Source organism: Hyalella azteca, unplaced genomic scaffold (genome assembly GCF_000764305.2).
Source record: "Hyalella azteca isolate HAZT.00-mixed unplaced genomic scaffold, Hazt_2.0.2 contig2384, whole genome shotgun sequence".
NCBI classification, from domain to species: Eukaryota; Metazoa; Arthropoda; class Malacostraca; order Amphipoda; family Hyalellidae; genus Hyalella; species Hyalella azteca.
This window is the reverse complement of record NW_025932661.1, coordinates 100,382-121,704: the sequence shown is the minus strand read 5'-3', so window position 1 is coordinate 121,704 and position 21,323 is coordinate 100,382. Positions and strand designations below refer to the sequence as shown.

Below are 21,323 nucleotides of genomic sequence, written 5' to 3'. Positions count from 1 at the left end.
TGCGGCATACGTTAAGGATGAAAATACTCTTAGGAAAAATTAGTATCCAGAAACCATAAATAAGAAGTGAAACCATGAATACCATTGCATGATCAGCATTTTTCATTTGTAGATCATGAAATTATTTCGGATACGCAGCCATGTGGCCGAAGATTTAATAAAAAGTTATGACTAGCGAGTAAGACGCGTTTCCGAAGAGATCCCATGAAGATAAGAGATCTAGTGATGAAGTCGATGGTGTTCGCTATCATCAACACCATCTGCTCTATACGTTTGCTATAAATTATTAGCTCCATAATACAAGCCTCAATGTTGGATAAAACTGAACTGGGTTAAAATACTGTACGGGATTATATGCATTTATTTACTCCGATGCCAGCAAAGAATTCTTATGACGAGCTTTTAAAGTCTGTCAAATCTCAAAATCTCAAAAGAAGCACAAGTCCAGAGTATAAGTCAAACCTCAAAGAGACAAGCCTCTTTGTTGCCGGCACTGAAGTCAATATCCAGCGGTGGTCCAGAGTGCGGCGTGCCCTGAGGGAAGAGCTCAGTGTCCGCTGAGCCACCAGGGGCATCGTCGTCCTCTGAGTCAGAGCTCTGAGTCCAGAGCTCAGAGGCATTACGGCTGCTGGGACGTCTACGCTGACTCTTCTTCTCAGGCTGCGGGGGGAGAGAAAATTGGTGCGGAGTGATTTTTATTATTACTATTATATTATTAATTACTATTATAATAATATAATTATTATTACTATTATGATTTTTATTATTACTTTATTATTATAAAGTATATAATCAATATGCTATGATTGTTTACTCTATATGATGAGCATATAATCAATAGGCTACACAATGATTGACCTTACAAGCTGATAACCGAACAATGGGCGGGAGAATTCCCGGGAAATGAAAAAGATAAGATTACACAATGGTAAATTCAAGTTTTTATTTCTTCATTATGAAAAAATCTGCGAACATTGCATGAAAACCAGTCTAATTAAGATCAGATTGGTTTTGCTGTTAATTGCAAGAAAGATGGCGTTGAACGTCAACAACTGAGAAGCAGAGCAAGGCACTGTCAATCAAAGGACGTGGCACTGATAAGCAGAGCATGGCACTGACAATCAAAGGACGTGGCACTGAGAAGCAGAGCAAGGCACTGACAATCAGAGGGTATAACACTGAGAAGCAGAGACTGGCACTGACCAGGACGCCGTAGTGTTCGCTGTTGGCGCGCATGACGCTGCTCAGGCGCTGCTGCCAGTGTCGTCTCACCTCCTCACCCTCGTTGCTGTCAACCACAACCTGATAGGCCATTGTAAGCTTCATTTATAGTAACATTAAAGCCAATGTACGATTGTAATGATAAAAGAATCATAAAAAAGCGAATAGTATGATTTATAACTTAAAATCATGTTATAAAAATATGCGTCTAAAAGGTACTTTTTAAAGACCACACTGGGCGGCAGGAGTGATTACTCTCTGCAGCGAGTATTAGGGTTACCCTCGACAGCAATTATTACCTGAGGGGCGAGAGGTGGCGGGAGGGCGGTGAGGAAGACAGCTGTGCCCGACGCTACCGCCACCACCAGACGCTCGCCCAGACTCAGCCGCACGCGCAGCCCGAAGATCGCGTTCATGCCGGCGATCTGCGCGCGACAGACCCCAGCAAACATTACTATTATAGAATTTATAATATAAAACATCAAAACCTTATCACCTAAACCTTTATATTAAAACCTTTATATAAAAAATATATAGAATTTATAATATAAAACATCAAAACCTTATCACCTAAACCTTTACATTAAAACCTTAAAACCTTTATATTAAAAATAAAAAACATCAATGATGTCCATGTCAAAGGTAATACTAACTTTTCAGAAAGCATCATACCAAAAAACTTTATCATGACAAATAATACTGAATTTTCGACACCAAAATTTAATCATAAAGAAGACTTGTTTGCCAATTGCTGCAAACCCTGCCAAAATCTTGTCAATAATGTAAAAGTATGCACCAAAGTTATTCGTATCTGAAGGGCTGTTATCGACAATGTAATCTGAAAATGATTATAGATTATCAGAGAAATATGCACATAAATTTTTGCCACACTGTTTGCAGGTTAAAATATAATTCTCTCTATCGTGCTTCTGTCGTCTTTGAAGCTCAAGTGAGATCATGATTGCTAATATAGAACGTTCAGACTTGAAAACGCCGGTGTAAGCGGCGTAAATTAATATAGGAAAGTGTCATCTATATATTACTACAGGACCTTCAGACTTGTCAACGCCAGTGTAAACGGCATCACTCTAACACGCTACTAAATGGCACAGAATTCCAATATAATTCAGAAACTAACTTTAAATACAACGGAGCGAAAAAGTTGGCGTCAGAAACAGCTAGCATGCAAGTATAGCGTCGCTGACATGGCTATATATACATGCAGAGCTAGGCAGCGCTACTTTTAAATGTAGCGGGCGCTACCGCTACATGCTCTAAATGTAGCGGGCGCGACCGCTGCCGCTACATGTGGCGCGCTACTGCCCACCTCTGCCTACCTGCCAAAGCAGACCGCAAGAAGTAAACTCACCCTGACTTTGTTGAGGATAAGCTTGGTGATCTCGTACTCTACGAAGGGCAGAGCATCCGACACCTCCTTAGCGAAGGCCTCGCCCTTGAGGTCTCGTCGGTGCTTGAACACCCGCGCCTGCACCAGGCAACCGCGACCTGCCGTCAACACGTCGCTCTTTACACTTCTGGAGTTGTACTTTCTAAATTCGCTAAGTGAACGTAAGTACTTACGCTCTATTTTCTTGTCTATGATTAGTGGATTTTGCTTGAAAGGCCGTCAATGATTGGCTGATGAACTTACGATCTCTGAACTTTTTTTGAAAGTATGGCCCCAGGGGTTGTAGTATAATAAATAGTTACGAGTGCGTAACTACTTATTATACTATACTCTACTAACCTCCCAAACTGCGTCAGCCAATCGCGGACAGCTTTTCGAGCTAAACCTACCAACCAAATACATAAAAAATTGGCCGCTACGTCTATACTAATTAAAACTACTTTTAATAGTGCGTGGGGTCGCGTGAACACTTCGTCGTCAATAGATTATAATAGTATCATAATCGGGCACGCATAAGATTAGAGTGCAGCGACTCAATGCCAAGCACGGATCATTGATACATCAGAATTGTATTGTGCGAGTCGTGCATGCATCACAATACATGAATGAGGGTCTACACAACATCACACTTCACTGACGAAAGTCAACGCTATGTTACAGTTCAGGAACTAGGAGCATAAATATATAAAAAAAATCACGAATCGTAGTTGTAGATTACGTGAAAATACAAAAATTGCGCAGCAGCCAACTAAAAAATCATATTCAATACATACTGCAAATACATTAACTGTTGTTTATAATTTATTTAAAGGCTTGGTAACTATAGTTACAGTGATTAAACAGCCAAGATAAGAGTCAAGATAATTTGTTCAAGTTGGCGCCGGTGCATGATCTGCGGAATTGATCATTAGAAATAACAAAACTATCGATGATAAATATGCTCTTTGACGTCTTCTACAACCCCTGGCGAAAATTATGGAATCACCGGCCTCGGAGGATGTTCATTCAGTTGTTTAATTTTGTAGAAAAAAAAATATATCACAGACATGACACAAAACTAATGTCATTTCAAATGGCGACTTTCTGGCTTTAAGAAACACTAAAAAAGCAAGAAAAATTTGTGGCAGTCAGTAACGGTTACTTTTTTAGACCAAGCAGAGGGAAAAAAATATGAAATCACTCAATTCTGAGGAAGAAATTATGAAATCATGAAAAACAAAAGAACGCTCCAACACATCACTAGTATTTTGTTGCACCATCTCTGGCTTTTATAACAGCTTGCAGTCTCTGAGGCATGGACTTAATGAGTGACAAACAGTACTCTTCATCAATCTGCCTCCAACTTTCTCTACTTGCTGTTGCCAGATCAGCTTTACAGGTTGGAGCCTTGTCATGGACCATTTTCTTCAACTTCCCCCAAAGATTTTAAATTGGATTAAGATCCGGACTATTTGCAGGCCATGACATTGACCTTATGTGTTATTTTTTCAAGGAATGTTTTCACAGTTTTTGCTCTATGACAAGATGCATTATCATCTTGAAAAATGATTTCATCATCCCCAAACATCTTTTCAATTGATGGGATAAGAAAAGTGTTCAAAATATAAACGTAAACTTGTGCACTTATTGAAGATGTAATGACAGCCATCTCCCCAGTGCCTTTACCTGACATGCAGCCCCATATCATCAATGACTGTGGAAATTTGAATGTTCTCTTCAAGCAGTCATCTTTATAAATCTCATTGGAACAGCACCAAAAAAAAGTTCCAGCATAATCACCTTGCCCAATGCAGATTCGAGATTCATCACTGAATATGACTTTCATCCAGTCATCCACAGTCCACGATTTCTTTTCATTAGCCCATTGTAACCTTGTTTTTTTCTGTTTTGGTGTTAATGATGGCTTTCGTTTAGCTTTTCTGTATGTAAATCCCATTTCCTTTAGGCGGTTTCTTACAGTTCGGTCACAGACGTTAACTCCAGTTTCCTCCCATTCGTTCCTCATTTGTTTTGTTGTGCATTTGCGGTTTTTGAGACATATTGCTTTAAGTTTTCTGTCTTGACGCTTTGATGTCTTCCTTGGTCTACCAGTATGTTTGCCTTTAACAACCTTCCCATGTTTTTTGTATTTGGTCCAGATTTTGGACACAGCTGACTGTGAACAACCAACATCTTTTGCAACATAGCGTGAGGATTTACCCCCTTTCAAGAGTTTGATAATCCTCTCCTTTGTTTCAATGGACATCTCTCGTTTTGGAGCCATGATTCATGTCAGTCCACTTGGTGCAGCAGCTCTCCAAGGTGTGATCACTCCTTTGTAGATGCAGACTAACGAGCAGATCTAATTTGATGCAGGTATTAGTTTTGGGGAAGAAAATTTACAAGGTGATTCCATAATTTTTTCCCCAAAATTGAGAGATTTCATATTTTTTTCCCTCTGCTTGGTCTAAAAAAGTAACTGTTACTGACTGCCACAATTTTTTTTCTTGATTTCTTATAGTGTTTCTTAAAGCCAGAAAGTTGCCATTTGAAATGACTTTAGTTTTGTGTCATGTCTGTGATATATTTTTTTTCTACAAAATTAAACAACTGAATGAACATCCTCCGAGGCCGGTGATACCATAATTTTCGCCAGGGGTTGTAATTAGTTCATTTGAATGCAGAATGATGGCTTGAATTTTAGCGTTTGTACTTTGTAGTGTGGAAGACTTCAAACGTTAATCCAGGTCTAAAATTTATAACTATAATCCTAAAAATGAAAAACACGTAACTAAAATTAAAATATCCATGAAAACTGTTTTCCAAAAGAAAAAATACCCACTGAACAAGTGCTCAATAGACCAATGATGCAAACACAAAGAGAAGGCAATGAATACATGTAAGTGAACTCGCCTGTGATGGGTATCCCTGGCGGTGGCTCTATGGTGGCCAATAATATGTCTGTCACTTTGCCGTGCCTGCAAGAAAAAATACGCTTGGTGTACCAGTAAAAGTTTAAATAACTTCTTATTCATAAGTGAAAGAGCAGGAAACTTTTAATATTTATTGAACAGCTCTTTCCTATCGCGTGCTGCTACCACATTACGGAATCCTTATAATCATCAACGCTTTCTCAACTTCTTTGGCTTTTACAAGCATGAAACTGGAATCTAATAATATAAATCCCACATGATGGAAAATTTTCAGCAAAGTAAGAAGCCGTAATCTAGTAGGTGACAACTAAAGTAACCTAAGAAATCTTTACAAATCTATTGATATCAAGCATTTAGAGCAAATCGAAAAAAGATTTTCAAGGAACAAAATTGGGAATAGTCGGAACAAAATATACCCGTGACGACCAATGGAGACAGCGAATTTTTAAACCAAGTAATTGTTCAATTTTAATGTTCAAGTCATACATTTTTCAATTCACATTCAATGTTTAGTCACATTCTGATGTTAACCTTTCGCGTGTTAACGTTAACGCGTGTTAACCTTTCGCCTGCTGGCGCTGACTCTTGTCAGTAAATTATAGACGGACGAAGGTTAATGTAATTATAATTATTAAATTATATATTACGGACGAAATTTAATGCGCCGGCAGTAAAATGGTTAACTATTTGGCACAGACAGTAACTCTGGTTATAAGCTTTTAAATACGAACAGCAGTGACAGCAGGTAAAGTTTATCAGACAAAGGATTGAACCCATGCGCTAAATATTTTCATTTCTATAGTGAAGTCGTCCTAGAAAAAAAATTCATTATATGCTTGGAATGTTCACTGTCAATGGTGGGGGAATATGTAGAAATTAAAAAAAATACCAAAAGCTTGACCGAACTGAAGAGAATTTCAGTTACTATGTAGGTTTTTAGATACGCATGACTTAGACGGCGGCTAACGTTTTCGCAGACAAAGGGTAAACCCACACCTAATTTGTTCAAAGAGAATCAATAGGGTAAACCCTCACATTTAGATAATTTGCAGAAAGAAGCAAGAGGGTAAACCCTCACATTTAGATAATTTGTAAAGAGAAACAAGAGGGTAAATACATTCGTTGAGATGATTTGTAAAGAGAAGCCAAAAGGTAAACAGATTCGTTGAGATGATTTCTACAGAGAAAATTACTGACTTGCAGAGCGCACACTTGCTGATGGCGACTTTGAATGGCAGCTCGGCGGCGTCAGCGAAGGGCGAGTGACACACGCAACAGAGGGGCTCAGCCATACCAACGCCTGCGGCAACTGGCATGCAAGAAAATTAATTAACTTCTAAACTGTTAATAATTCAAGTCATATTTTAAATTACCATTAATGATAGACAGTTTATTACTACTTAGAGTATACCGTTTACTGCGCAAAAGCTGTTAATTGCGCAAGAGCTGTCGGTCGACCGAGATAGCGCAAGCTTTATTCCTTTCGAACGGAGTGCAATTTTTGTTTAAAAATTCTATCGAGAATATAAAGTAGTCGGAAGTCATACTCAGATAGAAGCGAACTTTATACTCACCAAATATTAACTAATGCATAAGGCAGTTATCCTGAGAAGTGTTCAATAGCCTGCAGGATAGGATACTGATACGCAGGATACTGACATGTAGGATACTGACATGTAGGATACTGACATGTAGGATACTGACATGTAGGATACTGACATGTAGGATACTGACATGTAGGATACTGACAAGTGCAGGACACTGACACGCAGGACACTGACACGCAGGACACTGACATGCAGGACACTGACACGCAGGAGACTGACACTCAGGGCACAGACATGCAGGATACTGACACGCAGGATACTGACATGCAGGATATTGACATGCAGGATACTGGCACGCAGGATACTGACATGCACAATACTGACACGCAGGATACTGACACAGGATACAGACACGCAGGATACTGACACGCAGGATACTGACACGCAGGATACTGACACGCAGGATACTGACATGTAGGATACTGACACACAGGATACTGACATGCACAATACAGACACGCAGGATACTGACACAGGATACAGACATGCAGGACACTGACACGCAGGACACAGACATGCAGGACACTGACACGCAGGATACTGACCAGCTGCCTGCGTCCTGTGTGGGGTGCCAGCGCTGCCCCCCAGCGCTATATCGCCGTCTTCGCTCACGCTCGTCTGCCGGCACCGCAGACTTCCACCCTGAACATGTACTTTGCTATCAGTCTTAAAACATGGCTTTGGGTCTACTTTACTATTAATATTAAGGCTTTTATTGGGGGTTCATCAAGTTTAGTAGCTACGAGTTTTTTTTGCAGCACCACAATTTAAAACGCCCCAAAAATATCAGCGAATACCTGTTAAACTAGATCACTCGGAACTATTCTATGCTTACATAGCTTAATTCAACTACACAGAATTAAAATAAGAAGGAGTGTGTCGGCTTCGGCAATGTATGAAAGGCGCGTTATAGCCATTACTGTATGGATGGTTGAGCATAAATCTTAGTGGCAGTAGCATGTGACAACGTTTAATGGTTGAAGCATTAGTGACAGAAACGCTCTAGTGACTGAAGCGTTAGTGACGGAAGCCTTATAGTGACAGAGGCGTGACAGAAGCGTTATTGATTTAAAGCGATGCACTCGGTCATTAACTGATAGTTCAGCGATATATTGAGTGTGTATTAGTCGTGAAGTATGACCTAAAATCCCTCGTCTGCTTGAATCGCATGCAATAAAATGAGACAAAAATAATAAGTATTCATCAGTGTAAGTATAAGCATTTACAAATAAACACACGATGAGATGAACTGAAGTTGAATTTCCATTTATAAACTGATGTCGAATTTTTTCCGTGCCGACTAGCAAGAACTTGCACCTATTTGCTCCTCCCTTACTACAAATGTTAGAATGAACTTATAAAATAGCAAGTCTTTGGTGTAATATTAGCATATACCAAAAAACACAAATTTCCCTCCATCAAACAATGGAAATGAACTATGAAGACTTCAACGCTACGGAAATAGGATGCTACGCATGCTCCGCTAATAAAGCGCGGATTAACGTGCACAAATTATTTACAGAAGTGCAATAAAAAGGTTAAAGGATAGCAAAAGTCATTTTACAATCGGTAGGAATAATTAAGAAATAATGTCAAAAATAACAAGGGTATTAGAAAGAGAAGAAGCAGCATTCACTTTATGAGTAATAATTAATATGAGTTGGAAACTAAATCGAACAGTAGCTATGTATGTCAGTAAGGTAAGGGACTGACCGCTATTATTCGACATCAATACACATATAAGTTGTAAAGGGCATAAGCAGTGAGCAGTGAACATTTCACGCGACATGGCTGGGTGACAACATTTCACATGACATGGCTGGGTGACAACATTTCACATGACATGGCTGGGTGACAACATTTCACAAGACATGGCTGGGTGACAACATTTCACATGACATGGCTGGGTGACAACATTTCACAAGACATGACTGAGTGACAATATTTCACATGACATGGCTTCACAACAAAAGCATTATCTAGGGACGAAGCACAGCTCTAGACATGGGCTACGAAAAGACAACGAAGCTGGCACCTATCAGCGCTCAACGTCCCCTCGTAACATGAGGCTAATTAAAGGCAACGTCACAGTGCAGCCGTGATACAGATACGTGGCACGGAGGACAACGAATGATAAAGCATAGAAGAAATACAAAAATAAAGCATACGGGAAATACAAAAATAGAGCATAGAAGAAATACAAAAACAAGGTATAGAGGAAATCAAAGGAAAAGTCATTGATGAAAGACATGAGCAAGACGCAGACAAAAGCATAGGGAAAGGTAGGAATGAAATCAAAGGAAAAGGCGCGGCAGAAAGCACAAGGCTTGATCAAGACCAGCACACACAAGGACGGTGCAGAACAAAACAATGACAAAGCACGGCGGGACGGTGGCGGGACGAACTACTCACACGAGACCGCCTGATGGGGCGGGGGCTGGACACCCGCGGCCTCCCGCTGCCCCCCACCTGCGGGGCACCCAACGTCGCCCAAGAGAACGCAGGGGAGGAGGAGTGTTAGTGTGGGGACTTGTAGGTGGGGAGGAGGAGTGTTGGTGTTGGATCTTGCGAGGGTGTTGGTGTTGGATCTTGCTGGGGCTGTCTCTTATACACATCTAGATGTGTATAAGAGACAGANACCAGATGGTGGTGAACTCAGTGTACCACTCACCAGATGGTGGTGAACTCAGTGTACCACTCACCAGATGGTGGTGAGTGGTACACCTGTCTCTTATACACATCTAGATGTGTATAAGAGACAGGTGTTGGATCTTGCGGGGGTGTTGGTGTTGGATCTTGCGGGGGTGTTGGGTTGGATCTTGCGGGAGTGTTGGGTTGGATCTTGCGGGTGAGGAGGAGTGTTAGTGTTAGGGTTGTAGGGGAGAGGGGTGTTAGTGTGGAGACTTGTGGGTGGGGAAGGGGGTTTGCGTAGTGGCGTATGAGAAGGTAGTGGTATGGGAGTGCGAGGGTCTAGTGTTAGCGTGTGAGGTGGATATGAGTGTGGTGACGTGTGAGTGTAGTAGGGTGTGAGTGTGGTCACGTGTGAGGTTGGTATGAGTATAGTGACACGTGTGAGGTGGGTGTGAGTGTGGTAGCGCATGTATCAGGAGAATGAGTTTTGATGCGGTGTAAAGGTTAACGAGTACAAGGAGGTGTGGTGAAGTGTAAGAACGTGTACACATGTGTTGGGCGTCAAGGGAGATGAAGTTTAGAGGGGTTGTAGGGTTTTGTAACAGATGAATCGTTGAGAAAAGATTAGAAGAAATCCATAGGGATTAGTAATAAAAACAATCCGTGGAGATCGTAAGCGAGAAATTCCTTTACACACATGAACCTCATGTGCTTAACAACCGCGAGGTACGAGATCTTGACACGAGTGAACTCTCAGGTCTTCCACACACGCGAAAACACCAGCATGCAATCTCAGGTACACTCGATTTCGTAAACCAGGCTCAAATTGAACACTAGAAACCAAGTTACGTCACTACAAGTAATTAACTTTCACATCAAGCATAAGTCACGCATTTAGTAAAAAATATCCAACTATGTGCTGCAAAATACGAATGAAATAACCTTGTATAAGAGAGCATGAGGAGGAAGAGAGAGAAGTTAGTATTAACATCACTGATGTAATTTACGCGCACATGTCATCAACATAATCTTAATAGTTTACTATCAAATGTCTTTCTAACATGACGGGCAATAATAAAAAACTACTTATACTACTACCGTAAAATGGGGTAACTTAGACCACTTTTTTTTATATAAATGATGCCATTTTTTTACTAGCTAAATTAAACTTGAATTGAAACATGCAAAATACAGGTCTATACTCTAGCTTTCGGCCCCATAATGAGGGAAATGTGACTACCTAATGGCAGCCCTGATGGGGTAATATTGACTGGCTTGGAAATTAAGTTAAAATTACCATATATAAGACTTTGTAGATTCTGAAACATAAAGAAAAAACATAAATAGGCAGTCAAACATAAAATATGTTATATAAGGTAATTTTATATTAACTTCCAAGCCGGTCTATGTTGCCCAATCAGGGCTGACATTAGGTGGTCTAAGTTACCCCATTGGGGGGCTGCGCCCCCCATTTGCAAACTATGACACTTTCCTAAAATTTGTCATTTGCATATGTAACTAGAAGAATTCTACTACAATGCATCAAAACCTGGGGTTATTTAACCAGAAAATAAAAAAATTGGAGGTGGTACTCTGACAGGCTTTAAATAATAGCTTTTTTTCGTGGGTCACATTGTTAATTTTTTAACCTATTAGATATGCAAACTTTTTAAATCTTTCTATTGTGTTATGTAGCCTCAGTATTAGACCTTTAATGCCCATTGACAAAATTTTTCTATGTCAAATAGTTTTTGAGTTGTGGGGGTTTTTGTTAGAAAAACCAAAATAGGTCTAAGTTACCCCGCCAGTCTAAGTTACCCCATTTCACGGTACTACATTACTACTACTTATACATTATTGAATATCGAGAAATTTTTCGCCAGACTCAGAGCAGGATATAATTTTTTTTGCTCAGAGCAGAAGATCTCCGGTTATCTTAAATCTGGGACCAACACAATTAAGAGAGTTAACTGACCTAGAGAGGTCTGATCAAACATGGAAACTAGCTGAAAACGCTCAACTTAAAATAATGCAAAAACACGCAACGATTCTATAAAAATATTTCAGTCATGAAGACTATTTCTTAGTATACAGATTAAGGCAAATTCTTGCACATCAATGTAAACCGCGCAGATCCAAGTAGAGAAAAAACTTTCGATAACACAGCTGGCATTGCTCATCTTCGGCGACGTTGCTCCTTATACTGTATATACTTGAAGTTTGAAGCAAATAAGTCAACCGTAGAACTTCATTCAATCGTAAAAAGGTCTTCATTCCACAACATTCAGAGCATGGATGTTGCATAATCAGATGATACGAACTACTTAAACATCACTTACTTAATGTGCCAACCCTCCAATGGAGATCAATAATTGCGCAAGACAGGAAAATGGGAAAATTGGAAATGGAAATTCATTGCATCCTCATGACATTGACTGATTTTGAGCATGAAGCTCACCAGGTGTGACGAGAAAGATAAAGTGACGGCAAGGAGTGCAAAACTGATTCCTGGATTAAGGAAGACAGACGATTATGGAAGGAATAGTATATGCCATACATGAATGCCTCCATGGTTTTACTCGAAGAAGATCTCATTATGCTATCAATGTACCGAAATCCCACATGCGAAATACGTGCAGTTGTTACTCTAAAATATTTGGTTCCACTGATGACAAGAAATTTAACGTTACTTCAGAAGTTACCAAGGAAAATTTAGCAACCAAGATGCGGAAAGGATCACAATATTTTGCCCTACAGAAGTGGATGCAATAATTAGGAAAGTGATACTCTAAAATTTTTGAGTAAAGTAACCAGAACATAGGTAATGCGTAAAAAACTTGCGGAACCTGCTAAAAGGGCTCACATTTACCGTCGAATTTCTCAGCCCAATGATATATATATTCTATACAATCGAGGTGTTTTTGCGGTTGTTCGAGATGTGGTTCGTGTTGCGGTACATGATGTAGGAAGTTCGTGATGTGGTTTTCGTGATGTGGTATATAATTTAAGAGGTTCGTGCATGATGTGGTAGATGATGTAGAAGGTTCGTGATGTAGTTATCGTGGTGGAGTGTTGCGATGTTATGCACTGACCTGAGCCTGGGAAGGAGCATCAGTTTCCTTTTTCTCAAAGGAAGAGCTGTGGTGCACAGGACCAGGGTACTGGTGCACGGGATGGTGACCGTAAAAGTACCCTGATGGTCCGTAATCGTCGAACCCTCCCGTCAGGAGCGATTCGTTGGACACGCTCACGATCGCGGCGGTGCCGCTCACGTTCAAAATGCATACATCGTCGCTGCGGGACATGGGGATATTGAATATGGGGAGTTTTAAAGTTCAATTCACTGAAAAAATACTAGGACGCTCATATAAAAAAGAAATAAAAATGCAACATGAACGAAACTTAGAGAACATATAGCAGAAAGTATTGAATAAAGATCAGGAATTTTACATTGAGTACGGTCGTACTTTTTTTAGTCAGATAAACAACCCCTTCAAGACCACTTTAAATACTGAGAAAATAGACTGAAAATCCAAAATAGACTGAGAGGAAAGGCTAGCATGCGACCAGAGGGAGCGCAGAAGCAATCTGCCCAACTGAGGGCAGATGCGCGATAGTCTGAGGCAGCGATCTGTGAGACTGTCGTGGCCTGGGACTGCTACATCCGAAAGAAGTAATAAGGATACTAAGGATAAAGATGGGGTCTCGCTGCAAAGCCAATCTTGGTCAAGTATCAAATGCTTAATATCAATCCTACCTTCAAAAAGGTACCCTACCACTCACCAGATGGTGGTGAACTCAGTGTACCACTCACCAGATGGTGGTGAACTCAGTGTACCACTCACCAGATGGTGGTGAACTCAGTGTACCACTCACCACTCAGTGTACCACTCACCATAGGGGCGTGAGACGAGAGGTCTCCACGGGAAACGTGAGGTGAGAAATGCAAGGTTATGCTTGTTACAATGTAATAGTGAGCGGTTATTTCCGTACGCTCTCCGTAAGAAGAACAATTGACCTTGAAATAAATTATCCGAGTGGCACAAGCCTGAGATTAAATGTTTATCCCAGTTATTGATTTTGCTTCACTTAGTTTTACTTTTGCTATGGGGTGTTCACTCTGAGTTAGCTGACACTGTCGCGTCTATAATAATATATACTATTATAATATTATTAGAATTAGACGTTTGAGGTCTAACACTTAATACGAGGACACAATGATAAATATTCAGAACAAAACGACAAAGAGAATTAAACACTCAAATAGCCACTCGTTCTTTCGACAAAATTGGGCTGAAATTTCTAGCAAATTTTTAAAATTCGGAAGCACGAAGGCACTTGGCGTAAGTGTCGCGAAAGCACTATAGGCATAAGTGCATGGTCAAAGAATATCTCATTACTTTCTTGCCTATCTCGGACTCAAACGTGAAAGTGTATTACACTGAACGAATTGAAGTGTGCGCGCCAAACTGCTCATAATATAATAAACATCCGATAAAAAACTCGAACTTCTCGTTTAAGGTCACTGGCGTAAACTCATTACCATTTCTATCAGCTTCAATATATTTAAAGTAATTAACTGTGGTTCATTGAAGACACAAACCATGCATGCATTTAAAAAAAATTAGTGGCTCACATTGTCCAAAAAGTGACACACTTTCTTAACCCACAACACGAGCAGAGAACGGACGTAGCACTTATATGCGCCCTTCTGCTTGAAAGGACATGGTCAGGATAACTCAAACAGGGGCAAAAAGTGCATCGATAGGGCAGTGTCACATACAGTTTTCTGAGCATGCACGGCAACAGACACACTTCGAAAAAAATGGAACAAATGTAACTCAGTACTCACTGCAGTGAGTGACAGAAAGCGCATTTCCTCGTCGACGAAAACGTGAAGTCACGGACAGACGGACAGACAGACGGACATGCGACGGACATGACCAGCACAATAGCGCAATTTTTCAATAAATGAGAATATGCGTTAAAAACTGTGTTACCGACGTTCTAGTAACCTGCCGCCCCGTGAAAATAAACCGTTTCACCGTTTTTTTTAGAGGATACTAGGGTTTCTAGTGTAAAATTGGAATACAAACGGCAACGCCTGGGTGTTTATTTTCACGTGCCGGCCGGTTACTGAAACGCCGGTAATACCGTTTAACGGGGATTTGTCTAAGATACACAGATTGATTCATTACGCACCGATGCGTAGGATGAAGCCAGTCGGGAAGTTAGTCATGGTGAAGAAAGGATACTTGAGCATGGCGAGAGCCTCGTGTGAGATGAGAGGTCTTCGTACGAACGCCCCCACGCCGCTGCCCACATGCACGCCGCTGAAGAAGGGGTTGCTGGGGCTCACACCTGTCCAGGGTTTGGCCGACACTCCTGGCATACAGTGGGGGGAAATAAATATTCGTACACTTGAAAAATCGTATTTTAATGTATGTAAGTACACAAACTTAACAGGAAAAGTGATTTAAATTATGTATAGAGACGCATAGTATTCAAAAATACTATCAAAAGAAATTAAATCTCAATGCAACAAAAAACAATGCAACATGTTCACTTTTCGGGGTGAAAAAAGTATTCGTACAAAACAATAAATCCGCATTATTTTAATATAATACTTGGTTGAATACCCTTTATTCAGCTCAACAGACACCAGTCTATTTCTATACGTCTCGACCAATGATTTGCAGATGCTGACTGGTATTTTATACTTTTAAATCACTTTTCCTGTTAAGTTTGTGTACTTACATACATTAAAATACGATTTTTCAAGTGTACGAATATTTATTTCCCCCCACTGTATAATTACGAGAACTGGGATATAATTACGATTATTTACCAATTAAAGTTTACTGGGAAATACTGACAAATTTAATTAACAAATGTAATGATATTTTTCTTGGTATTTTTACAACAGTAAATAGTCTTATCAAAATTTTCCCGAGGAATAGAAGATTTGTAAGGCACGATGTTTCAGGTTTCATTAAAGAATCTTAGCGTTAAAAAACTTGAATTATCAGATAAAATTATAGTTATAATCTAATAGATTACATCTCGTATAAATGCTCGTATAGTCTTTGATGTGGAACAAGGAAGAGCCCTTTTGACTGAACCAAAATATTAACTTCAAAAAATGCTGTTTCACAGCTGAGACCATCACTGGAAAAAATTGAGAGGAGACGAGTGACACAAAATTTCTCGTAGGATGTTTTCCGTAGGACAATCTGCCTTAAGGCTGATTCGAGTTCATACAATTTTTTGAGGTACCAATGGGAACTTTGAAGCTATCAACTAAACGTCAAGCGAACAGGAAAATTTTTTCAAGACAAAGCACACAATATAGAATTTTCGTGTCTGTGTCTTAGTTTCATGTTTCACTTTACGGCGGCAATGAATTCAGCTGAGTCCCTAGACAATCATTGACAAATAAAGAACAACATCATTTTTGAGCGCAGAAGCTAATATTTTCAGTACAAATGACAACAACTTTCCAGTGATGTAATCCCCGGACTAAATCTCATAGCACGAGGAGTGAAATTAAGCCATCAGCAGAACAGGCGTGATAGGAACTATGAACTACCAATTTAATGGTATGTCAAGTAACCAATTTACGAGTATGTCAAGTAAGTACTCCTACTGGCCGTTTATTCTGTAATTATCAATCGAAATGGCAAATAAAAATATATTTAAAAACAAAGAATTTCTTCGAAAATTCTCAATAATTTCTTCGAGAACTGACCTTCATTATCGGAGCCGCTCTCAGACGCAGGCACATGAGAGCTGTTAGCGCGAGGCTGCGCAGCAACTGCACGGTGGTTGTTGACGGTGGTAGCTTCAGCATGTGGCAGGTTGATCATGGCGTTGTGTGTCGTGGCAGGCGGGGTATCAGGCGTGGCTAGAGGCTCCAAGCCATCCATGGCAGCAACATCCGTCAAGACGTTGGATGTGTCGCACGCTTCTGTAGTCGGAGGGTCAGCCATGCAGCGCTTATTTGGTTCGGTCTCTGTAGAACTCGTCTCGACTTTCACTTGCAGTTCAACGGTCTCTTGCTCAATGACAGTTGCAGTGCGCTGGATCTTACGGCTCTCTGCCGTGCACTGTAAGCTCTCACATCCATGTGGTCCGTTCTCCACAAGGTACCCATTTGCTTTCAAAGCGTCGTCTCTGTTGTCTACAGCACTTTGTTTTGTTATTTTACCTTGAGATTTTTCTGGTTTATTCTTGATGATACAGTTTTTAGAATTCTCAGAGCTAGACAAATTTGAAAGTTCGTAATCTTCAGAACTGCAAACTGGGCTTCCTTTCTCCGCACCATCCTGGAGAGCAGATTTCTTCCAGCCGTCAATTTGTGAAGCGTTATTCAACGCGGAGGCGTTCGCAGCTGAGGTCACCCCTGAGGCGTTCGCAGCTGAGGTCACACCGGAGGCGTTTGCAGCTGAGGTCACCCCAGAGGCGCTCGCAGCTGAGATCACCCCTGAGACGTTTGCAGCTGAGGTCACCCCTGAGGTGTTCGCAACCGAGGTCACCCCTGAGGCGTTCGCAACCGAGGTCACACCGGAGGCGTTCGCAGAGGTCACCCCTGAGGTGTTCGCAGCTGAGGTCACCCCAGAGGCACCGTGAGGTGAAATCACAGCAGCACCTCCAAGAGTAGCAGCAGGAGGGGCCGTAGCGACGCTACAGGACACTGCAGGATGGGAGGGCAGGGGCGAGCTCCTGGATAGCGTTGGAGTTTGGGATGAAGCGCTGAAGTGACGCGTACGGTACAAAAGAGTCTCGTGTTGTGTTGAGTGTTCGTGCTGCTGTGTGAAGTGGTGGTGCTGATGGTGGTGGTGTTGCTGGTGCTGGTGGTGGTGGTTATGATGAGTGGTACGTTTTGGAGAATGTGGCAAGTGAGGAGAATGTGGCTTGTGTGTTGTGTGGTAAACATGATGGCGTGGCGGGGCCCTCACCACCACACAGGGGTCAGGGCTCTGACGCAGCAGGTGTCCACCAGAAGGACAAGGGACTGCGGCAGGGGCGGAGGAAGGCCCCACGCAGTGCATAGCAACGAAGCAGGTAGGGGAAGCGGCTAGGGAACAGCTACTGCAACTACTACTGCCACTACTGTCAAGCAGTAAGCAGCAACCAAGAAAACAATACCAAGTGAAACCACAAGCAACAATGTAACTAAAATACCGTGCCAAAATGTCAGGGTAAAAAATATAGGTAATATATTCCGGTTACTAAAGGATACCACTTCATAAAGATACCAAAAATATAAGCAAAAAATGTCCAGAGTAAGGTTAAAAGCTAGCCGGCAGTACAACCAAGAAATGTGTTAAAATTGACAGTGATTAATGCCACATGTATAATACCGAAGTAGGAATACATTATGATTTTAAATTATAGATTGCAACAGCGGTTAAATACGCTTAATAAACGATCAGAGCCAGCAAGCTGACATAAATAAATGAGTGAAGGTCAATGCAAAACATTAATGCAAGGCCAGAGAAAAAAGAATAGAAGGCAAGAAGTGAAGAGAATGGAAGGCAAGAAGTGAAGAGAATGGAAGGCAAGAAGTGAAGAGAATGGAAGGCAAGAAGTGAAGAGAATGGAAGGCAAGAAGTGAAGAGAATGGAAGGCAAGAAGTGAAGTGAATGGAAGGCAAGAAGTTTAGAGAATGGAAGACCAAGAGAGAAGAGAGAGCAGCAAAGTTAACTTCGCAAAGTTAAGAGCAGCTGACAATGTAGTTGGCGGCAGGCGATACGGCAACAAAGAATGTACAACTGGTGGGCAAAATTCCAGTTGAGGTTAGGCTAGTAAGGTTGAGGTTAGGCTAGTAAGGTTGAGGTTAGGCTAGTAAGGTTGAGGTTAGGCTAGTAAGGTTGAGGTTAGGCAAGAAAGGTTGAAGTTAGGCTAGTAAGGTTGAGGTTAGGCAAGAAAGGTTGAGGTTAGGCTACTGAGGTTGAGGTTACGTGTTAGGCAAAGTTAGGATACCGTGAAATATCAGAAAAACACACAACTTTTGAGTAAAAGAAGAAGTTCAGGCAATATACAAAATAAAACAGATATTTTAAAAACGTAAATACAGTTTTCAGGACGAAGAGGAAGGCGGGGGAGAAAGACGAAGCAGTCTTAATAGTCATTCCATTAGTTTAGTACATATTTAAGAAGGTAAGGTTACACCATCTGGCATCTACTCTCACAACACGTCTGATCGCACTCACTAACTTTACTGACACTGAAATACGAACAAAAGTACACATAGAAAAAATATAGGTAAATCGATGGTTTAGAAATACACAATTCAAAACTTAGTCTTCTTCAAGGCATGTGATGTGAATGAGTGTGTACGAGGCAGACGTCTTGAGAGGAATTATTGAATTAACAAATCAAACGATAACGATAGTTGGGGTGTGGCTGTAGGAACTAGGTAATGTAAGGGCAGACCTGTTGATGCTGAAGACCTCTTCAATGTCTAGTAGAATTATGAGCGTGTCGTATAGTAGTGCGTGTATCAGAGACAAGATGTGCTATGAGCGTGTCGTATAACAGTGTATCAGAGACATGATGTACTATGAGCGTGTCGTACAGCAGTGCGTGCATCAGAGACATGATGTACTATGAGCGTGTTGTACAGCAGTGCGTGTATCAGAGACAAGATGTGCTATGAGCGTGTCGTACAGCAGTGCGTGCATCAGAGATAAGATGTACTATGAGCGTGTCGTACAGCAGTGCGTGTATCAGAGACAAGATGTACTATGAGCGTGTCGTACAGCAGTGGGAGCATCAGAGACGAGATGTGCAGCTCTGTGCAGTTAGTGCTATTATTTAATGAGAAATTTACATGACTAATTTGATACCTATGGCTAACTTCGGATAAAATGAGCTACACGTTTTAAATCAAATTATACCCAAGAAGTCAACTAGGATGGTGATTAATACATCAACAAGTAGAAATCAAAACACGAAAATCGCCTTATCAACGTAACTCAAGTCTTGCCGTTATGAGAAAGAAAATGCACAATTCATCAATGACATCGAAGGTAATTGCTTAATTCTATTTTAGAACTTGACAAAAGAAAATTAGTCATTCAAACTTTTTTTGTATTTGAACTATTGCCCTAAAAAACGCTAATAAACACACGTGAATGGAGGTGATGAAAAGGCCCCAGAGCTTGGCAGTGCGTGTGAGAGTGTGGGTAGTTTGTCACGACAGAAGACGATACAACAGCACAAAATCTCTCAAAAACCTAGCTAAACAAATAAACTATCACATAATTTATAAAACATTATTTTTACAAATTATATTAGAGGCTTGAATCATCAATGCACCTTAGGTTTCAGCCACAAATCGGAGAGCTCGTAAGCAACGACCATCTTCCAAATGATGGCACACGTTTTCTAACCTTGCATAAGAAATAGAATACCCAGTGGAAATTAGGCATAAATCAGCTTTTTTTCTATAATTCACATGAATTACTCATGGTACAGAAATTTCACGGAAAAGCTTTTGCGTATGAAAAAAGTGTCGGGCTGTCGTCAACAGGAGCGTCAAGAAGCAAAGAACCTCATCGACTATAGGGTGGGTACTATCAAAAATAGGTAAGAGTTCGTAACCCCAGCAGCGTATCACAGACGTGTTTTCAAGCTAAACCCACTCATCACAGACGAGAAATCAGCCGCTACGTGTACTTAGGCCGTAACGTGTAACTTGTGCGAGTTTTGATAGTACGGCGCCAGGTTGATGCGAGTTATGAATTATGTATGAGGTTGAGACAGAACACATTTTCTGCACTGTACTACTTCGACGGCAAAAATGCAAATAAGATGAAAGTGGACCAAATGTGACGACTTGAAACAGCAGTGTTGAGAACATTTCGAGCCCTGAAGTTTTTTTCTGAAGACAAACGGAAGATAGTTCGCATTAAAATATTGATGTCCCTTTGAACTACTTCAATGGACAGAGACCGAAAAATTATCAAGATGAACTGAATCTACCCACGACAATTAGGCCAGTTTCCCGCACAATAAGGCAGAACGCACCTGAGTTCCATTGCTTCCTTCACATCTGCGGGACGTTGCGGGTTATGTGCATTAATTTCTTGACAAGGCTCTTTTTCAAATGTGTTGCCTTCAGGTTTTCGATCGAGGGATGTAGAGCACATAGTTTCCGGAGTAATTTCTGAAGCAGCTTTCATGGTTCCCGCAAGAAGCTCGTCAGGAGCGACAGTTGACTGAGGAGATGAAGGCTCGAGAGTGATATCAGGTAGTGATCCTGGAGTGACGCACAAAACTGAAGTAGCCAAAGAACAGTCGTCTTGATCTAACGGTGCTAATGTTTCCTCATCACTGTCATCTAGCAATAATATCGATGCATTGATATCACTTAATGTCTCAGCATGTTCATTATTTGTGTCTGATGTAGCTGTAATGCGCCCAGCTGTTGTCGCCGTTGAAGGAGCGTTCGTCATGTACGCATACGAAGGGCCTGCAGTACGAAAGAAAGGCAAAACTGTGGCAGTAGATGATTCGCTGGCCGTCCTCTCTCCACCC

At 41.0% G+C, this 21,323-nt stretch overlaps 1 protein-coding gene across 1 annotated transcript in view; it reads right to left on the bottom strand.

Moving 5' to 3' along the window:
• The window catches only part of LOC108678293, a 44,162-nt gene that overhangs the window by 14,296 nt on the left and 8,543 nt on the right, over positions 1-21,323 (bottom strand). Inside the window, exons 8-20 of the mRNA XM_047885554.1 lie at positions 20,814-21,045; positions 16,528-17,531; positions 14,982-15,164; positions 13,625-13,697; positions 12,872-13,103; positions 9,561-9,617; positions 7,694-7,790; positions 6,739-6,850; positions 5,522-5,586; positions 2,591-2,727; positions 1,521-1,646; positions 1,204-1,302; positions 463-660 (exon numbers count right to left, since the gene is read on the bottom strand). Coding sequence (XP_047741510.1) covers positions 463-660; positions 1,204-1,302; positions 1,521-1,646; positions 2,591-2,727; positions 5,522-5,586; positions 6,739-6,850; positions 7,694-7,790; positions 9,561-9,617; positions 12,872-13,103; positions 13,625-13,697; positions 14,982-15,164; positions 16,528-17,531; positions 20,814-21,045 — 2,615 coding nt within the window. The remainder of the gene's footprint in view (positions 1-462; positions 661-1,203; positions 1,303-1,520; positions 1,647-2,590; positions 2,728-5,521; positions 5,587-6,738; positions 6,851-7,693; positions 7,791-9,560; positions 9,618-12,871; positions 13,104-13,624; positions 13,698-14,981; positions 15,165-16,527; positions 17,532-20,813; positions 21,046-21,323) is intronic.